The 21,153-nt window shown below is 41.0% G+C and overlaps 1 protein-coding gene, 1 long non-coding RNA gene and 1 pseudogene across 3 annotated transcripts in view; 1 reads left to right on the forward strand and 2 right to left on the reverse strand.

Annotated features, from left to right (window-relative positions):
- HACD2 (3-hydroxyacyl-CoA dehydratase 2) overlaps positions 1-1,468 on the reverse strand; it is a 94,462-nt gene extending 92,994 nt beyond the window's left edge. For both annotated transcript variants that reach the window (XM_020287124.2, XM_012780466.3), the window contains exon 1: positions 1,038-1,468. In XM_020287124.2, coding sequence (XP_020142713.1) covers positions 1,038-1,192 — 155 coding nt within the window. In that variant the 5' untranslated portion in view covers positions 1,193-1,468. The remainder of the gene's footprint in view (positions 1-1,037) is intronic.
- On the forward strand, positions 1,462-21,068 carry LOC109730793 (uncharacterized). The gene is made up of 3 exons (XR_002223851.2): positions 1,462-1,765; positions 18,757-18,897; positions 19,043-21,068. It is a non-coding gene; the product is annotated as an uncharacterized LOC109730793 (long non-coding RNA).
- On the reverse strand, positions 11,515-11,612 carry LOC142875512 (uncharacterized; annotated as a pseudogene).
- Positions 21,069-21,153: the final 85 nt, after the last annotated feature.

Here is a 21,153-nt window from a genome sequence, read left to right on the forward strand (position 1 = left end):
AAGGTAGGAGGATTGCTTGAGGTCAGGAGTTCAAGACCACACTGGGCAACATAGTGAGACCTCCTCTCCACAAAAAAATTTTAAAAATTAGCCAAGTGTGGCAGTGTCCAACTGTCTTCTTAGCTACTGAGGAGGCTGAGGGAGGAGGATTGTTTGAGCCTAGGAGATGGAGGCCGCAGTGAGCTGTGATTGCACCATTGTATTGCAACCTGGGTGACAAAGCAAGACTCTGTATCTAAAAATCTATATATTAATAAAATTTAAAAAATACACAACAAATAATCTGATACTGTGATCCTCCTCACCAAACCACAGGATAAAGAATTGCAGAGCTGGAGGAACCATCAAGATCACCTAGCCCAACTCATTAGTTTTATAGGTGAAAAAACGGAGGCCTAGAACAATAAGACAATTTGTGGAAAGTCACACAGCCAGTGTCAGAACTAAAAACCCGCTGTGATAAGGTATGGACTGAAATGAGGGAGACACAAGATGGGTAAAACCTGTTTGGAGAGTCTGTACTTCCCCAGTAACTCTACCTTCCGCTCCTAAGTTTCTTCCTCACCTCAACCCATCCTAAAAAGTCTAAACTCAACTAAAGCATGGCTCTGCTCACACCACTGGTCAAAAACTTTGAACGCTTTTCCGATACCTTTCAGATTAAAGCGCAGCCCGGATTTTGAAAACAGCCGCCTAAATGAATGGTCACTCAGCGGCCACAGCTCTCTGCGTGCACAGCTCACCATTCGCGACTGGCCGCCTGGGTTGTGCTCCGCGCCGCAGATGGCCCGGCACGCCGCCCCCACACCTGCCGGGTGGCCACCCACCTTCTCTCCCACAGCCCTCCCGAGCCGGCGCCTCCCTGGAACTTGGCTCTGCCCCCAGCGCAGGCGGGCACCGGCCGGCTCCGCGCTCCGCCGTCCGCAGCGCCCAGGTGCGGGTCCCGGCCGCCGGCCGCTGGGCTGCACTGCGCGCCGCGGGCCGCAGGGCTCCCTCCCGGCCAGGCTGGCTCCCGCCTCCCCGAGCCCCAGCCTCACCCCGCTGTCATCACTACATTGTAGATGACCAGGTACGCCGTGGCCAGAGGCCCCGGGCCCTTCTTCTTCCGCGCGCCGCTGGCTTCGCCGGCCCCAGCCCGGCCACCGCCGCCCCCATTCCCCTTGGTTGCCGCAGTAGCCGCCGCTGCCGCCATATCAAGTGACCGGAGCGCACTCTGCCTGCGCGAGCACCTCGGCCGGACTCGGCCAAGCGACTGGGCGGAGGGAGGGACGAAGGAGAGGCGGGGCGGGGCCGCGGGGCGGAGCCGGGGACAGCGCCCACGGCGGCCGCCATCTTGGGTGAGGGCGCAGACGCTCCTGGCGCTCGAGTCCTTCGGCTCGCCTCAATAGCCGCTGCCATCTTGGATTAGGGTAATCCCCGCCTCTTGTGCGCTAGGGTAGCGACCTCCGGCGCCATCTTGAATTGAGGCAATGTGCTGTTTGACCGCGCTAGCCGGGTCTGCTGTTTGTGCCAGCTAGATACTTCGTCGTCCCTGGCTGTTCTGTCTCCTATAACCACGGCCTCGATGTTGGATCAAAACAATTATATTTTCGTACTTCCTTCTCCAATGGTCCTATCCTCACCTTTAAACACTTCCACCCGAGTATCCTGCCATTTTGGATTAGGGCAGTTGACGCCGTCTTCGCTTCCCTGGTCCTTTGCATGGTGGGCTTTGCTCCTTAGCCGTTCCCGGGTTGGAGGTTCTTCTCTGCCTTTTGATTTTAAGGTACTGTTACAGTGGAGAAGTCCCTGTGGCCTAAAATGCAAAGTCGTCCGTGAGGGCTGGACGGGTGTTCTAGTGCATCTTCCTTCCCGAAGCCACTTGGGCTCGCCCGTGGCGTGGGCGGGACGGGAGATGAGATGAGGCGGTCAGCTGAGGGTGAGGTGCTGGGTAAGGGAGCAGGTTTATAAGCACGATGACGAAAAATAGCATGTTGGCTTAGGTGGAAAGCCTGTCTGCTGTGAGGGAATCTGCTGACCCCACTTTCCACTCATTATTTTGTTCCCGGGGTTTCTTTATTTGTAAAAGTCTCCTACCGTCGATTTTCACACACCCAAGCATCTCCTTAAATGAATACTGAAATATTTATGTATTTATTCCAACAAGTATTCATGGGACTTCTACAAAGTTGCACTGGGATCCACGGCATTAAATGAAAGAGACAAAATCCTAGGTCTCCCAGAGATTATATAGATTTCCTGCCAGAGGAAAATGGATATCAGTTGGTGGAACATGTTATCAGGAAGTTATCACAATAGTACAGGCCATGGTTGATAGCGATTTGAGCCAGAGTGCTAGCAATTGAGGTGATGAAAACCAATTGAATTCTGGACATGTTTTAGAAGTAGAATCTCATAAGATTTGTAGGTAAATTAGATATGAAGTGTGAAAGAAAAGGCATTGTGAGCAACTTGGAAGAATTAAGTTGTAAAAGAAGTAATTTTGAAGGTGGAAGTCAGTAATTTTGTTTTTTACATTTTGAGTTTGAAATCCTTGTTAGATATCCAAGTGGGGAGGTTGAATAGACCATTAGGTTTTAGGCTCTGAGGTTCAGGGAAGAAATGTGGGCTGGAGAGTCCTCAAAATGGTATTTAAAGGCATGAGACCTGGAGGGAAGAAGTGAGATATAGCAACTGAACAATTGTGGGGGTCCCATCCTTTTACTGCCTTCACAGATCATTGCCTTCTGTTGCCTTATTTTCCTAACTTTTTAAAAGAGCATGTTGGTGGGCCAAAATTGCAGACTGTGATGAGAGAAAAAAAATTTTTTGGCAAAAGAAACAAAGAAGTGAACCATTTTGTAAAACCAAATAATCATTCATGTAAAAGCTTTCATTAATTTGACTGATTTTTTTTTTCAATCAAATCTACTTAATGGGAAAGTAGGAGGAGTTAGGAAGGCATAAAGTTCTGCCATTTTGGAAATCAATTTAAAACTCAATATATCTTTTTGCAGTCACTTAGGTCCAACTCCAATCTATTTTCTCTGCCATATAAGTAACATTCTGGAGATTAGGATATGGATGTATTTGGGAGTAGGAGGGATATCATTAACCCTACAGAAACTCCTCCACTGCCCCCCAAAACATACAGAAAACAAAAATCCCCAAACCTTTAAAAATGACATTCTTTTTATATCATTGCTGAACTTGAAGGAAAGTAAAGGATGTCTCCAAGGTGGGAGCCAGAAGTGGAGAGAGGACTTGTAATGGTGTTGGTAAAGAACATCAGACTGGAGCCAGAATAATGATCAGTTAGTAAACACAAAAGCCAGGTTTGCTCTGAGGACAAATGCTAATACCAGTGCTAGGATTGAGAAACTAAGCCTGGAGTCCATGGCTGCATGGGTAAGTTGAACCTCTAGGATCCTTGAAGGGGGCACTAAAGTGGTCCAGATGCCATCTGGCTTTTAGCAGAGTGTGTTAAAATCCTTCTGAGGGAAAGTGTCCCAAATGTAGACCCTTAGAATTTCCATTGATTAGGTCAATAATATATAAACTCATAATAAAAAAAAATTAGCCCAGCTTGAGCAACATAGCAAGATGCCCATGTCTAAAAAAGAATAAAAAAAAAAAATGCCAGGCATGGTGGTACATTGCTATAGTTCTAGCTAATTGGGAGGCTGAGGTGGAAGGATCACTTGAGCCCAAGATTTTGAGGTTACAGTGAGCTATGATCCTGCCACTGCACTGCAGCCTAGGCCACAGAGTAAGACCCTGTCTATAAAAAAAAAATTAAAATTAAAAAAATTATCAAATATACTGGGAGATAAGATAAGCCACAACGAGTCAGTCAGCAGAAAGAAAAAAAAATGATTTAGTCCTCAGGAACTTCATATATTGGAATTATCAGATAGAGAATATCAAATAAGCATTATGAAATATTTTAAAAATAAAAGGTGAGGCCGGGCGCTGTGGCTCACGCCTGTAATCCTAGCTCTTGGGAGGCCGAGGCGGGCGGATTGCTCAAGGTCAGGAGTTCAAAACCAGCCTGAGCAAGAGCGAGACCCCGTCTCTACTATAAATAGAAAGAAATTAATTGGCCAACTGATATATATATAAAAAAATTAGCCGGGCATGGTGGCACATGCCTGTAGTCCCAGCTACTCGGGAGGCTGAGGCAGAAGGATCACTAGAGCCCAGGAGTTTGAGGTTGCTGTGAGCTAGGCTGACGCCACGGCACTCACTCTAGCCTGGGCAACAAAGCGAGACTCTGTCTCAAAAAAAAAAAATAAATAAATAAAAATAAAAGGTGAAATAAATATTTTTGTCCACACAGAAACCTGCACATGAATGTTTATAATTGTCAGCTTTATTCATAATTGTTAAAATTTAGAAGCAACCAAGACGTTCTTTAATAAATGAATAGGTAAAGAAACTGTGTTTCATATAGACAATGGAATATTATTCAGTGATAAAAAGAAGTGAGCTATCAAGCCATGAAAGGAGGACCTTAACTGCACATTGCTAAGTGAAAGAAGCCAGTTGGAAAGGCTATATATGGTGTAATTCCAACTATATCACATTCTGGAAAATGTCATATAGTTGGAATTACACAGTGTAGAGACCATAGAGACATATAGAGACCATAGAAAGATCAGTGGTTACCATGGGCTTGAGAGGATGAATAACTGGAGCCTAGGAGATTTTTAGGGCAGTGAAACTATAAAATATGTTCTGCAATGACAGATACATGGCATTATGTATTACTGTCAAAACCTACATAAGCAAGAAACAAGAGACTATTAAAAATTACCAGCAGATTTGAAAGATTCTTGTATTGTTCAGGAAGATGAAAAAGATACTGATTAATATTAGACTTTGATGAGTTAAATATTCACGTTGTAATGTCTATGTAATCATTAGAAGTATACAAAATGTTTAATTTCCAGATAATTAGAGAGGGAAGAATTAATTGATTTTAAAAATTATACATCCAGGCTGGGCATGGTGCCTCATGCCTGTATTCTTAGTACTTTGGAAGGCTGGAGCAGGAGGATTGCTTGAGGCCAGGAGTTCAAGAGCAACCTGAACAATATAGCAAGACCTCATCTCTACAAAAAATAAAAAAATTAACCAGGCATGGTGGCATGCACCTGTAGTCCCAGCTACTTTGGGTTGCTGAGGCAGGAGAATCACTTGAGCCTAGGAGTTTGAGGTTACAGTGAGCTGTGGTGATGCCACTGTACTCTGGCCCAGACAACAGAGCGAGACCCTGTCTGTAAATAAATAAATAAATAAAATCCAAAAAAGGCAAGAAAGGAGAGGAGGGTGGGGGAAAGAAACAGAATAGAGGGACCAATTAAAAACACAAGTAAGAAGATACATTTGAACCCAAATGTATTCGTAGTTGCATTAAGGGTAAATGTACTAAATACTTCAGTTAAATAGCAAAGATTATTGTCTCAAGAAATAAAACAACAACAACAACTATATGCTGCTTAGAGGAGGGCACTTGTATAACATAAGAATATAGAAATTCTGAAACTAAAATTATAGAAAGGATATACCATGAAAATATTACCCAAAAGAAAGCTGGTATGGTAGGCAGGATAACGCACCCTGTCACAGAGAGATGTCCATATCCTAATTCCAAGGACTTGGGAATATGTTATCTTTGGCAAAAGGAATTTTGCAGATGTGGTTAAGTCAAGGACCTTGAGATGAAGGGATCGTCTGAGTTATCTTTGGTGGGCCCAAAGGTATCACAAGCCTCTTTAAAAGTGAAAGAAGGAGGCAGAAAAAGAGAATATCAGTCAGAGGGACATGTGACTACGAAAGAAATGCAGAGAGTACAATGTTCCTGGCTTTGCAGATGGAGGAAGGGGGCCTTTAGACTCTAGAATAAAGACAAGGACATAGATTCTTCCCTTGGTTTTAGCCCAGTGAGACCTATGTCAGACTTCTGACCCTACAGAACTGTAAGGTAATAAGTTTGTGTTGTTTTAAGCCACTAAGCTTATGGTAATGTATTACAGCAGCAATTAGAAACTAATACAGCTAATATATCTATATTGATATCAGTCAAAAGGCATTACTAGAGATAAAAACTTTCATAATGGTGAAAAGTTCCATTCACCAGGAAAACATAACAATTTTAAATGTGTATGCATAATTACATGGCTTCTGTGGTAATGTTCCAATTCTATGTAAAGAATTATAAAATGTTATTGGATGACATTAAAAAATACCTAAATAAAAGGACAGTTGCTTAGGTCTTGGGTAGAAAGACTCAATATAGTAAGGATGACAATTCTCCCAAAATTAATTTATAGATTGTATGCAGTCTCAGTCAAAATTTCATCAGGTGGTTTTTGTTGTTTTTGCTTTTGTGGAACTTGCCAAGTAGGGTAAAATTTTATATGGAAATATAAAAGTCTAAAAATTGCCAAGGCATCAGGAGAACTTGCTTTATATGATATCAAGATTTATTATATTGGCTGGGCACAGTGGCTTGCGCCTATAATCCTAGCACTCTGGGAGGCTGAGAGTGGAGGATCGCTTGAGCTTAGGAGTTCAAGATCAGCCTGAGCAAGAGCAAGACCCTATCTCTGCTAAAAATTAAAAATATTAGCTGGGTGTAGTGGCACATGCCTGTAGTCCTAGCTACTCCGGAGTCTAACGCAGGAGGATCACTTGAGCCCATAAGTTTGAGGTTGCTGTGAGCTAGGCTGATGCCATGGTACTCTAGCCAGGGTAACAGAGCAAGACTCTGCCTCTAAAAAAAAAAAAAGATTTAAATTATAGTAATTAAAATAGTCTGGTATTGGCATGTGGATGGCAAAGAGACCTCTGGAATAGAAAGCTCAGAAACAGGCCCACATATATATGAGACACTTTGTCTGTGAGAGAGAGAAAGTAGGGAAAAGATGGGCTTTGTAATCAGTGCTGCTGGGACAGCTGGGTATCTACATGGGAAAAAATGTTCCCTATCTCTCATCATACCCAGAAGTCACTCACAGACTTAAATGTGAAAGACAACATTTAAGGCTTTTAGAAATTAATATAGGAGAATACCTTTATGACCTCAAAGGTAGAGAAAGAATTTTAAAACTGGATATCAAAATTACTAACCATAAATAAAAAGATTGATACATTTGACTATATTAAAATAAAGAACTTTTGTTCATCAAAAAGTAGCATAAAATAAGCAAAAAAAAAGAAGCAAGGTACAGAGTAGGAGAAGATATTTGCCACACATATAATTAATAAGGGATTAGCTTGTGGAGTATATGAAAACTCCAGTCAGTAAGAGACAACATTGAAAAAGTGGGCAAAAGATTTGAACAGCGACTTTACCAAAGAAAAAAATATAAATGACCAATAAGCATATGCAAATATGCTCAGCCTAATTATTAATCAGGGAAATGTAATTTATAACCACAGTGAGTTTCCTTTTCACGCGTCCTCAAACTATGGCCCAGGGGCCACATGCGGACCATCTAGCACATTTATCCGGCCCTCCGGGTGTTTTTGCCACTGCTGCCTGCCCTGCCACAGTGCACATGCTCCAATGGTCTGAGGGACACTTAACTGGCCCCCTGTTTAAAAAGTTTGAGGACACCTGCTTTAGATTGACTAAAATTAAACAGTTTGATAACACTGATTGCTGGTGAGGGTGTGGTGCAGCAGAAACTCCTCAGACTGCTGATGGCGAATTGGCGCATTCACTTTGGAAAACAGTTTGGCATTCTCTACTAAAGCTGGAATTACACATTCCAGCTGTGACTGTTAATCCTATTGCTAGGTAGGTGCCCTTAAAGACCCAGTGGGGTACATTCACCGGGATATTCTAAGCAGCATTGCTCATCATAGGCCTGCAACACAACGTGTATCTACAGTAAAATACATAAATGATTCATGGTATCTTCCTATGATGGGATATTAACAGCACTGCAAATCAAAGAAGCTGCAGCTGTGTTCAACAATGTGGATGAATCTCATAAACATAATATTGAGTAAGGCACAAAAGATATACACAATATGATCCACTCGCTTAAAGTTAAAAATCAGGCCAAAGAAATTATTAATGTATTGTTTAGGGATGCACACAAAGGTGGTAAACATACATAGAAAGGGAATGATATTGTTATAAAAGTCAGGATAGTGGATACTGCTGGTGGGGAGGGGGGAAAATTGCAGGGATTGAGAGAAGGGGGGTATCTGGGAGTAACAGAAATGTTTTCTTCCTTGACATGAGTAGTGGTAATATAGGTTTTTTCCTTCATCATGATTTATTAAGATGTATATTTATGTTTATGTCAGTTATATTTCATAATAAAATTATTTTAAACAAAGGAATGATAGGCCGGGCGCTGTGGCTCACGCCTGTAATCCCAGCTCTTGGGAGGCCGAGGCGGGCGGATTGCTCAAGGTCAGGAGTTCAAAACCAGCCTGAGCAAGAGCGAGACCCCGTCTCTACTATAAATAGAAAGAAATTAATTGGCCAACTGATATATATATAAAAAAAATTAGCCAGGCATGGTGGTGCATGCCTGTAGTCCCAGCTACTCGGGAGGCTGAGGCAGTAGGATTGCTTGAGCCCAGGAGTTTGAGGTTGCTGTGAGCTAGGCTGACGCCACAGCACTCACTCTAGCCTGGGCAACAAAGCGAGACGCTGTCTCAAAAAAAAAAAAAAAAAAAAAGGAATGATAAACACAAGGAGATGCAAAGGTGTGACATGCAGGAAAAGCACACAGGCAGCTTCACCATTCTTGGTGATGTGCTTAAGTTAGGTTTGGTTTCACACGTGGTCTTTTCATTTTATGCTCGTAACTTACATATGCTTTATATGTTAGATGTACTTTATATGTCAGATATTTGTGTGTTATATAATCAAGTAAAAGTAAAAAGGAATCCTGACAGTAGGAAATAGGGTGATCTGCATCAGGATTATCATCTAGGAAGGCATTGTGTGTAGTTAGTCTGGGTATAATAAAGGTATTAGTGGCTTGAGTCACAGGCACCTCTTTTTAAGGGAAGCCCCGTTGATGGACAGGGGATATATTTTGTACCATATGATCCTCATTCTCCTGACTACATACACAGATGGTAAGACTATAAAGTAAAGCCATGAACTATTTGTCACCAAAGTCAGGATAGTGGATACTTCTGGACTAGAGGTAGGCACCCCTCTTCTCTTTTTGTTTGCATAGAAAAGGCAACTTCTGCACAAAAGATGTGTGCACTAATCAGATTCCCAGGTTCCTAAGCAATGGAGTTCCTCTAATGGTTAGTGTTAGGTCTGGAGCCACAGGAAGCCTTGTGTGTGGCAAAATGTTATTTATTTTGAGCATCTGGGTGCAGATGGGTGGAGGTCAAAGAGCCCCCACCCTGAGGGAGGGGAAAGCCTTGGGTTTTATAGAGGGTTTTTCCAGGTGGAGTAAGTGGGCCAGAACAGCTGCTTGTAATAAATTCTTTTTCAAATAACCATTTCCTAGGACCCCTGCCCCAGTCACATCAATCCTTTGGCTCCGGCATCATCCTTATCAAGAGAGATAGGGAGGAATAAATTTTGTCCTTGTGGGAGGGGAGAAGGAATGCTGGCTGTAGCTGTCAGATTTATAAAGTCCGGGGACTCTTCAGACTCCTGTGGCTATTGTTTTACAAGCCTAAGTTTTCCATTAATCGAGTTCTGTCCTATACCTATTTTTCGGGTTCCTACCTGGAACAAACCTAACAATTCGTTAGAAAAGGAATTTATTGAAGTGACATTGGATAGCTCACAAAATTGGAAAAGCTGAAGAATGAGGTTTGGAACATAAACAGGAGCCATGGGAAATTAGGCAGCCAGAAATAGAGACCAAATCAATACACAGGAAGAATCTGGTTAGAACTTCTTTCATTGGCACACCACCACTGGGCATTGGACACTATCCTTCTAGCTTCCTCTTCCACCCCTGGAAAGATTTTAAATGCCATTTGCTTCTCTGTGCTACTCCAGAGTCAAGGTCTTAGGTAGGACTATATGATTGGAAGGTCCCAGAACCAAATTCTAAAGAGAAGGGCACTGGGAAAGGGCCTTTTTGCCCACACCTGAACCTATATATTGGAATTCTTTCCAAATAGTGTATTTGGATTCTGGGAGGCCAAAAATGAAAAATGCCTATCACAGGGAATATTAGAAATAAACCTACCTGGCCTCCGCCTATTTGTAGGGAGGAGAAAAGAATAATAGGATTAGTGAAGATCTGTGAAATTCATCGGGCCATGTTTTTCCTTGGAGACGAGGGATTGTGTTCAGATTCACTGGACTGAGGCAGCCAGGCTTTCTCTTCCTTCTACCTTGCAGTGCACCACCTCTTTCTCTTTTCCAGTTTCTCTGCCCATGATTGGGATTGGGCAGGGGTGGAATTCTGATCAGCCCTGCTAGGCCAGGCAGCTCTCTTCAATTCAAGAAGATGGGAATTGACTCCACTGCTGTCCCCCAACTGGCCATCATCAGAGAGCCCTCCAAGGCTGTAATTTTGGGTACCCGATCTGACCATGAACACAGCTGACATTTGGATTCTCAGGATTCAGACTCTAAATTCCACCCTAAACATTCAGTTAGCTATCCCTTAGATAGGCTGTTGGTATAACCTGACATGAAAATGCTGTATGAGATTCTTCTTTTGAGAATATGAACTGGAGACTAAGGCCTGAGCAGAAGTGAAGAGAGAAGAGAGACTGTGAGAGGCTGTGGGGTAGCTGCCTTGGTACATGATGGCTGTCTGAGACCAGCCTCAGGCCATAGATCTCCCTACCAATGGTTAAATGTCCACAGCAATGAAATTCAATCACATTAATGAACAAATGCTGATTAAAACAATGACATAGATAATGCCCTCTTTTTTTTGTTTGTTTCTTCAAAATGTCAAGGACAAAAACAATACTGTTGGCAGGGGTATAAGGACAGGGGTATTCTTAAACTTTGCTGCTGAAAGTATACATTGGTTAGCTTTTTGGAAGGCAGCTTGGCAATACATATCAAAATCTTAAAATTATGTATGTCTTTTGACCCAACAATTACACACTTGGACTTTTTTTTTTTTTTGAGGTGGGATCTTGCTATGTTACCCAGGCTGACCTCAAATTCCTGGGCTCCAGCGATCTTCCTGCTTCAGCCTCTCAAGTAACTGTTAAAGAAAGAATTTAACATGTGAGAAGAGATTTAGTTATAAAAGCTCATCACAATGCTATTTATAATATAAATATTTCCAAACTGTTGGAAACAATCTCAATGTCTGGCAGTACAGGCTGGTTAAATCATGATAGAGGCTTAAAATAGTATATGCAGCCATTAAAAATGGTTTTGCAGAAACTTACTTTAACATGATTCGGCAAAAATAAAGTATGTGTGTATATAATAGTACACTCACAAGAGAGAAATTGTGAGCAAAGAGCAAATGTGGGAGCATGGTGTGATTGGTAAGTCAGAAACTATGAAGCGTATGAGATTTGCTTGTTTTGTTTTTTGTTTTCTTTCTTTTTTCATGTTAGATGTATAATGCGCTGACACAAGGTTTAAGGGAGGCACCTCTCATACAGGCTCGTGAAAACCCAATCGTCACACTTATAAGCTACAAAAGGATCAGTTTGAGATCTTTACTTGCAAGCTAACAAGTTACTTCGCCATATGTAAATATATACACACACACACACACACACACACACACACACACACATACATACACACAGAAAAAATATGAGGCTTCTGAGTCAGAAACAAAAACAGTTAATCATTCAAGGCAAAGCAGCAGCCAGAGCAACATCTTGTGTTGGTTCCCAAACCCCATCCACCCAGGGAGATGGAGTGAGGGCCAGATGGTACCTGCACACCCAGTGGCGTATGTTACAAGAGAGGAAGCCTGAAATTAGGAAACTCTGATCTTATATATAACTACTGGCCATCTGCCCATCCTCCTCTCCAGAGAGAAAGAAATCTTTAATCTAGAATGTAAGCAAGTCTTCTCCAGGAGGGGAGGGAGAGTTCTTTATCTTTACTATCCTGGACCATCTCCAGGTAGAGAAGCATCCTGGTTTGTCTCCTTATGCAACTGTAGGAAAAGAGCCCATTGGCATGGTAAGAGTGATGTCATTTTCAAGTGCAACGTAAAGTGCAACCGCTGTGATAACTGGTGTTTGATTCCTGCATTCCAAGGTGTTCCCATAGCATAGGTAATCCCTCATAAAAGTGTTTATCTAACCTCTCCCACGGTCACATTTGCAAGAAAGTCTAAGGCATGACCAGCTGCACACGTTTTACCAAAAAAGCTTGCTATATAAAAACTGTTTTCTGGAATGCGGGTGCAGGAATCCTCTGTTTCAACATGGCTTCTGTTCATAAGTCCCTATTAAATGTTTCTTTCTGGATTTGTCTGCCCCTCTTTCTTGGGCCCCTCAGCTCTCTCAGCCTTTGGAGGTAGGTTTGCATATACCTGCTCACCATGGAACAACAAACTTGCTTGAATTGGTTTTAAATGCTTTTGATCAGAGGACCTGAACCAGGTAGAAAAGTGAGATGATCAGGGTAAATCATCTTCCAATAGTAATTCTCTGTGAAGGATAAAACAGTGTTCATGAAACTGCTCTACCAAGTTTCCTCTGGTTTGAAGTAGTTTTAGTAAAAAGTTTGGGTTAATAGTATTGCAGAGATGTATTTGACATAGAAATTGTTTAGAATATATGAAGTAAAAAAATTAGATTAAACATGGCATGTATTAAGATCTCATTTTAATAACAATTAGGTATAGGTATATATCTGGAGGAAAAATCTAGAAGGGTATATACCAATGTATTGATAATGTTTATCTTTGAGTGGATAAGAACATCAGTTGTTTTAAATTGTTATTTCTGTTTATATCTGTTTTGCTTTCTTTCCAATGAATATAGTGATTTTTGTGATCAAAGTTTTTTCTTTAGCTGGGTACAGTGGCTCGAATCTATAGTCCTAGCAACTTGTGAGGCTGAAGCAGAAGGATTGCTTGAACTCAGGAGTTTGAGACTGCAGTGACCTATGATTGTGCCACTGCATTCCAGCCTGAGAGACAGAGTGAGACCTCATCTCTAAAAAAAAAAAAAAATTTTTTTTTAATTTAAAATTTTTTAATTAAAATTTTTTTAATTTTAAAAAATTAAATTTTTTAAAGTCAAAGACAAACCTCTTTGTCTTTCTGTCTTGCAATGAGAGTAGATGTAGATATCAGTGATGTGGGTTCTTTGTTTTGTTTGTTACTTTTTGGTTTTTTGCTAGTTTAGCTAAATCTTAGCTTTTAAATTACAGGCACAGTTGCTCATGCATGTAATCCTTGCACTTTAGGTGGCCAAGGTGGGAGGATTGTTTGAGGCCAGGAGTTTGAGACCAGCCTGGGCAACATAGCCAGACCCCATCGCTACAAAAAAATTTTAAAAAATTAACTGGGCTTAATGGTGTACATGGGTAGTCCTAGCTACTCAGGAGGGTGAGGCAGCAGAATTGCTTGAGCTCAGGAGTTTGAGCCTGGGTGACAGAGTATGACTCTGTCTCAAAAAAATAATTTGCTTTTCTTTAATTATATTAAAACCTATAGGCTGGGAGTGGTGGCTTATGCCTCTAATCCTAGTACTTTGGGAGGCCAAGGCCGGAGGATCACTTGAAGTCAGGAGTTTGAGAGCAGCCTGGGCAACATAGGGAGACCCCATCTCTACAAACAATAGAAAAATTATCAGGGCGTGGTGGTGTGCATCTATAGTCCCGGCTACTTGGGAGGCTGAGGCAGGAGGATTGCTTGAGCCCAGGAGTTTGTGATTGTAGTGGTGTGTGATGACACCACTGCACTCTAGCCTGGGCAACAGAGTGCAACTCTGTCTTAAACCTCCCCCCACCAAACCTCTTTGTCTTTCTGTCTTGCAGTGAGAGTAGATGTAGATATCAGTGATGTGGGTTTTTGTTTTGTTTTTTACTTTTTGTTTTTTTGCTAGTTTAGCTAAATCTTAGATGTGCTTAAACTGCCCTATAAAGAGGGCGAGAGAAAAATAAAGCTATCAAGAGACAGCATGGGGGGAAAGTAAAGAGAAGAGGGGAAACTTAGGAGAAGCGACAGGTCTGGGGAGGTTTTTCGAGTGAAATGCCAATTGGTATAAACTCCCTTACCTATGTCCCTTACAAGGTCCATAAATTCTTTGGTGTTTTTGAGTGGAACTTTTGGTGGGAAGCTCAAAGAAATGGAGGAGGAGACAGTAGTAATATGGGTTACATTTTGGGTGCTGCCTGAGATCTTCAAACTAATGTGTATATGTCCTAGCTGTATTTAGGGTTAAATCATCACCTAGAATAGTGGCTCTCAAATTCAAACAAAAGTGATTGAGGATCCTAAAGTGCTTTTATTTGTGTGGCTCATGACTATCTAACATTTACCATATTAGAAATTAAAACTAAGAATAGTTTCTATCACAAGAAAATCTAAGCCCGCAGAGTGATGACATCATTACACATCGGTAGCCTCTGGAAAACTCTCTACATTTGTGAGTGAAAGAGGGCGAAAAAAGCAAATAACAAGTTAGTATTATTATTAAAATAGTGTTAACTTCATGTCCCCCCTGGAACAGTCTTGGGGAGTCCCAGGAGTCCCAAACCACAGGTTGAGAACCACTGCCCTAGAAAGTGAATACTTTGCGAAAGGTAGGGTATTGACTTCCACTTCTGCTCTGTTTCCGCTGTTCCCGCCTGGTGTCCTGTTTGCACAGTGCACCTCTCCTGATCCTCTTAACTTTTCTCTCCTATTGTTCGTGGTCTTTTTGTTCTTTTTTTCTGGGAGATTTCTATGTCTTTGCCTTCCAAACTAATTCTTTGAATGTTTCTTTAATTTCTGATTTTTTTTTTTTTTTGAGACAGAGTTTCACTTTGAAACTAGAGTGAGTGCCGTGGCGTCAGCCTCGCTCACAGCAACCTCAAACTCCTGGGCTGAAGCGATCCTTCTGCCTCAGCCTCCTGAGTAGCTGGGACTACAGGCATGTGCCACCATGCCAGGCTAATTTTATATATATATATATATATATATATATATATATATATATATATGTATATATATATACATATATATATATATATTAGTTGGCCAATTAATTTCTTTCTATTTATAGTAGAGACAGGTCTCTCTCTTGCTCAGGCTGGTTTCGAACTCCTGACCTTGAGCAATCTGCCCGCTTCGGCCTCCCAGAGTGCTAGGATTACAGGTGTGAGGCACCGCGCCCGGCCTGATTTTTTTTAATAAATAGCATCCTGTTTTTGTTTTTGGATGTAACATTTCCTTATATCTTTTTGAGGATGTTAATTATTATTTTCTTCTCTTCCCTATATGATCTCTATTTCTTCCAAGTTCTTTTTTAATGTTTGTTGTCCTCTTTGTCTTTTGCATGAGTTTTCCTCAAATATTTGATGGTAGGTAGTTGTTCACCTGTATTCAAGAGTGAGGCACTGAAAACTGAAGTTGTGTGTCTAGGTGGAGCCTGTTGACTGTGGGCCTTGCTGTAGAGTGCTCAGAGTCATTAGAATGACCTTAACACCATCTGACAAATCCATGATATGCAGAATTCAGTTGGATGTCATATTAATGTCTATAGGGGTGTTGGTCATACCAGAAAGAAGGCTATGGAAACATTTTGGGATTCTAATAGGTCCAAAAAGTTTTCAACAGCCTTACATAAGAATCCTAAGGATCCAATGGAATGGCCATAATTATTTTTAGAGGTAGATAGGAAACATTATATACCTAAAGAGAACTAAAAACATGTAAAACCAATGACATGATAAAAGAAGTTAGCTACAATCTTCTTTGCCTAGCAGTCCAAGTTCTGGCAGCTGAGCAGTGGGAGAGGGCTGGACTTCCAAGGCTTGGTGTGCAGGCCTTCCCCTGATCCCACCCTCCGTCGTGCCTGTTGTCCACCGTTCCTCGGCCTCACCAGTCCACTTTTAAAGACCTCCTTTTCTGCCAGGGTCATGAGGTGGGACTGTCAGCTGGCCATGTGGACTAGAGGAGGAAATGGGGGCATGCCTAGTTCCCCTAATTCTGTGGTAGGAATCACTTTGCTGTCTGAGGCTTTCTTTCCTAAAGATACTTCCAGAAACTTAAAAAATTAATTACCAGTTAGTGTATTCCCAAATTTTGTTGACAACTCGTCTACTGTATCTCCTTTCTTGTCCTTTGCTCTTGTTGGCTTATGCCTTTTTTCCTTTCCTTTCATTTTAGTAAGGTTTTGGGGGAGACAGGAGGTAATGCGGGTGTTCAATCTGCCATGTAGGACCAGTAGTCTAGTCTCAGTTTAGCTTCCCAGAGACAATTATTCTTCTCTTTAGCACCCAATTTTTGTTGCATCATATAATAATTAAATTATGCAATTACAATGACTAGTACATCTGGCATAAATAAGTTTAAGGACAAATGCATTGACTCTTGGTAAATACGCAACTCAGTGGGAACTATGTGGGCATAAGTTAATTTACAGAGGGAATGAAAATTGTGGTAAATTGGGCAAGTTGGATTAAATGAAGATTAGCTAATCTTTTACTTTAAATAAATGAATATAAGACATTCAGTAATTTTTGAAAGTCTAAATGACTTGGCTTCTTGGACAACCAGTTTAAGAATCTAATCTAATCTTTAAACATGCCTTGAGCAAGCAAATGCCTTTCTAGGTTCAGACTGTTTTGTGAACTTTGACGTGGATTGTATTGACGTGTTCAGTGTGCCCTGGATTCTGGACCCATGTCTGTCCTAACTCCTAGTAATCCCCGCCTCTGCCTTGTACTCTTAGTTGGACTTTGATCTGCTTTAACCATCAAGACCTTGATTTGACCTTATGAGTTGATACCTTACATTCCCTTGAGGCTTCCTTTCATAGGCACTTGGGAATCCTTCAGGGCAAACCAGCTGGCCCTCCTATTGCCTTCCTCCTCTGCACCAAGTTAGTTTTAGCTTCTCTGCTCTAAGCCAGTTACCCTCTCTTTGCTTTTCATCTTCTGAAATTCTGATATTTTCCATCTGTCACCTCCCATATTTGTCTCCATATTCGAAGGGTTTATAGATGTTTTAAAAATATTATTGGCTGGGTGTGGTGGTTCATGCCTGTATTCCCACCTCTTTGGGAGGCCAAGGTGGGAGAAGCACTTGAGGCCAAGAGTTCGAGACCAGCCTGGGCAACATAGTAAGACCGCCCCCCCCCGCCCCCCCCCCCCCGTCTCTAAAAAAAATTTAAAAATTAGCAGGATATGGTGGTATGTGCCTGTAGTCCCAGCTACTTGAGGCCTGAGGCAGGAGGATCACTTAAGTCCAGGAGTTCCAGGTTGCAGTGAATTGTGATCACACCATTGCACTCCAGCCTAGGTGACAGAATGTGACCCTGTCTCTTAAAAAAAAAAAATTACTATCCTTTTACTATCAGTTTAATGAGAGTTCTGAGGAGTACAGAATTACTGCTTGTCTTCAGTAATTTATTTTTGGTCTTCTCTCTACTATGGTAGCTTTCTACTTCCTAAACCTCGATCTCCTGGTTCTTCTGAAAATAGGAGCCTTAATTTTGAGCTTTCTGAACAACTTGAAAAAGATAGCTTTTTCCTAGGACTGCCTACCAGAACCCTATTTGTTTTGTGGTTAATATGCAGTTAGAAATAAGTCAATGTGAATCAGCTTTTGCAAATATCAATTAAAACTTAGGGAACTTTTTGGGATAAAGGTTAAGCATGATTAGAAATTTCCTCTTGATTGGAAAGTAAGACTCATAGGGTCAGATGAGCTTCTCTCCTTTGATTAGGAAGAAGCGGGTGTTTAGGGACTGGGAGTTACAACTTTTCCTCATATAAAATAGTGTAGTATTTGCACATAACCTACACACATTCTCCTTTAGAGATGATACTTTAAATCATCTCTAGATCACTTACAATACTTAATACAATGCCTACACATCACTTCTTTCAAATGGATTCAACATAGTCCTAGGTGCACAGCAAATTCAAGTTTTGCTTTTTGGAATTTTGTAGAATTTTTTTCCCCAAATATTTTTTACCTACAGTTGTTTAAATCCATGGATTCAGAACTCATAGATACAAAGGGCTGATTGTATATAACTTTTTCACATATTTTTTTTTCCTGTAGAAGTTTAATCAGTTCCTTGAGGGTAGAGACTATTTTTGACACATCTTCGCATCTCTGAGTGCCAGAATAGGGGCTTACCAAGAGTCAGGTGCTGTACATGAGTTCATTTAATCTTTATATCAACCAACAAATGAGGAACTATTATTACTCTAATTTTGTAGACAGGAAACTGAGGCACAAACTACACAGTTATAGTAAAAGGTAGTAATTTATTTTACAGAGGGAATGAAAATTGTGAATAAGGCAGACAGGTTAGTTCCAAGGATAGTTCCAAATGGAAGTGACTCCACTTGGCTGATTAACCAGGTTAGCTAGATCCTACCCAAGTACACTGCAGCAGTTGCCTTCAGTGAACATGCAGGCGCTTTCTAGAGAGACAGATCTGGGACTTCATGGAGCTTGCAGAATTGGCTGTATGACTGCTGCTAATAAATGACGATTTTGGCCTGAGACTTATCTTTCACTGTAACAGATCACCTGGAGCAAGGCTGTGGCTAACTCACCGTATCTCTTACTATTGGAGGCTGCTGATGTCTGCCTTACAGATGTTAAAAAGTATGAATGATCAAATTGACTTAAGTTAATTTGTAACCCCCTTCTTCCTTAGTTATCTTCAGCTGGAAGAAATCTAGTCCAAGAGAGTCAAATAATGTCTTCTGAAAATTGATCACAGGCCTCAGAGACTACTGGAGTTGTCATCCTTGATGTGAAGCTCTTTCTGCAGTTGTGTGAGAATTTGGAATATGGGGTAAGGCTAACAGGTTAAAATTTCAAAAAACCAGCAGTTAAAAATTTAATGTTGTTCCCAAGCATGATAGACCTCTTGAAGGGTTGATTGATTTTATTTTTTAATCTTTATTTATTATTATTTATTTATTTTTATTTGTTGACAGGATCTTGCCCTGTTGCCCAGGCTGGAGTGCAGTGGCATGATCACAGGTCACTGCAGCTTTGAACTCTTCGGCTCAAATGATCCTCCTGCCTCAAGCTCCCAAGTAGCTGAGACGACAGGTGTGTACTACAACACCCAGCTAATTTTTAAAAAAATTTTTTGTAGAGCCAGGGCCTTGCTATTTTGCTCAGACTGGTCTCAAACTCCTGGGCTAAAGTGATCCTCCCATCTAGGCCTCCCAAAATGCTGGGATTACAGGTGTGAGCCTGGGCACTTTAAATTCCAGTGGGAAGAGAGTTATGATCAAAATCAGTTGAGGTTAAAATGACTGTAGCTGTCAGGGTGGCTCCTCCTTCTTCCTTTTGGTTCACTGTTGATGAAATCCTGCCTCAGCAACCCTGTCTCCTCTGCATCCACTGTATGTGCCCCTATTGGGTGTTCCCCTGCCTTAAGTGTCTCCAAGTTCGAAAGACATTGGAGATTTTGTGAGAGGAGACCAGGCCAGGAGGGGAAGAGTTGCAAAAGAAAAAAAAGAAAGGAAAAAAAAAAAGACATTGGATATTTTGGCCTTGTTGGTTGTTTCATATCACAGGGAATCTGATAGTTGTTTTTGAATTTGCAGGACTATTTAGATTTTGTGGTGAGCAGCACAGAACTGATACTTTTAAAATGACTTAAAAAATAAAAAATTACATATGAATATAAATAATGAAGAATACCTGAGCACACTGAGTCTTTATGATCCAATACAATTGATACAACTATAGTATAGATCATACTCTCTAGGCTTTCACACAAGCTTTTAAGTTTTAATTTTATAATTATTTGAAAAGTGATATGCATAGTTGAAGTAAAATTTGGAATTTCTCTTCCTCCTAGTCCATCTAGAGTAATGCTAATAGAACTTTATAGACAGTTCCGCTCTGTGCTGTCCAATATAGTAGCTGCTAGTCACATGTGACTGTTGAGCATTTGAAAAATGACTCACACTGACGAAGTTTTTAAAATTTTATTTAAATTTAAATAGCCACCTGTGACTAATGGCTACCGTATGAGTCAGCACAGATCTAAAGTATGGGGATGACCCTGTATCCGGATAGTCCATGTTGCAGCCACAAAGAACTGTAAAATCTTGGTGGTTTATAAGAAAGGCTCATTTCTTGCTTGTGTTATGTGCTCATTTTGAATTGGCTGAGGACCCCAAAGCACAGAGCAGCCACCCTCTCACATGCTGCCAGTCAAAACCGAGAGTTGTGTCAGCACTTAAATACTCTGGTCCAGAGGGGGCACACATCACCTCTGCTCACAGCTCACTGACCAGGACTGGTCACCCAGCCCCACCAAACCAGGAAGCCAGGAGAGAAACCCTAACTGTATGCCAGGGGGCAGAGAGTCTCAGTAATGACTGTTGCAAACATTGCCTGCCCCTTTCAAAATGCAAAGAAGGGGTCCCAGGGGATAAAAAAAGCAGTACTGTGTGTGTTTTCCTAAAAAGTGGAGAACTGAGTTTCTTCAGAATTCAATTATCCATTACCTCCTTGATACTCATTAGCATAGATTTATCAAAAGCAGGTAAGATGTGAAGCAAAAAGCAAATTTCAAACATTTTGATAAAAAGAAAAAGACAGTCTTTATATAAACATAGAGCTGACAGCAGTCAGCATGTCCTGTTACTTACACATAAGAAATATCTCTTAATAAGATCTGCAATGTAAAGCATAATCAATGGATTGTTTTTTATATGTTTGCTATGAAAATGAATGGAAGAAAGTATATTTGTTATTTTTTCTGGTGCAGAATTTATATCCTACATTTTTTTACTAGCAAGGAATAAAAATAGTCTCAAAAATGTCATGTAGATTTTAGCATTATGAGGACCTGATAGTACAGAAGACATCCTTCTATAATAGAATGTTATGGTACCAAACTGATGCCTGAGAAAATTTTTGAACTAAATGTGTAAATTAAGCTACCTATATAAATAAGAATCACCTAAAAGTCATTCTGTTTCTTAGTAAAATACAACCATATAAGCCAATTCTTCACATTTATGGAGCACCCTGTTTGTTTTTCATGTGTTTCTAAGATATATCCATGTACTCTACAACTAGT

Source organism: Microcebus murinus, chromosome 1 (genome assembly GCF_040939455.1).
Source record: "Microcebus murinus isolate Inina chromosome 1, M.murinus_Inina_mat1.0, whole genome shotgun sequence".
Taxonomy (NCBI): Eukaryota; Metazoa; Chordata; class Mammalia; order Primates; family Cheirogaleidae; genus Microcebus; species Microcebus murinus.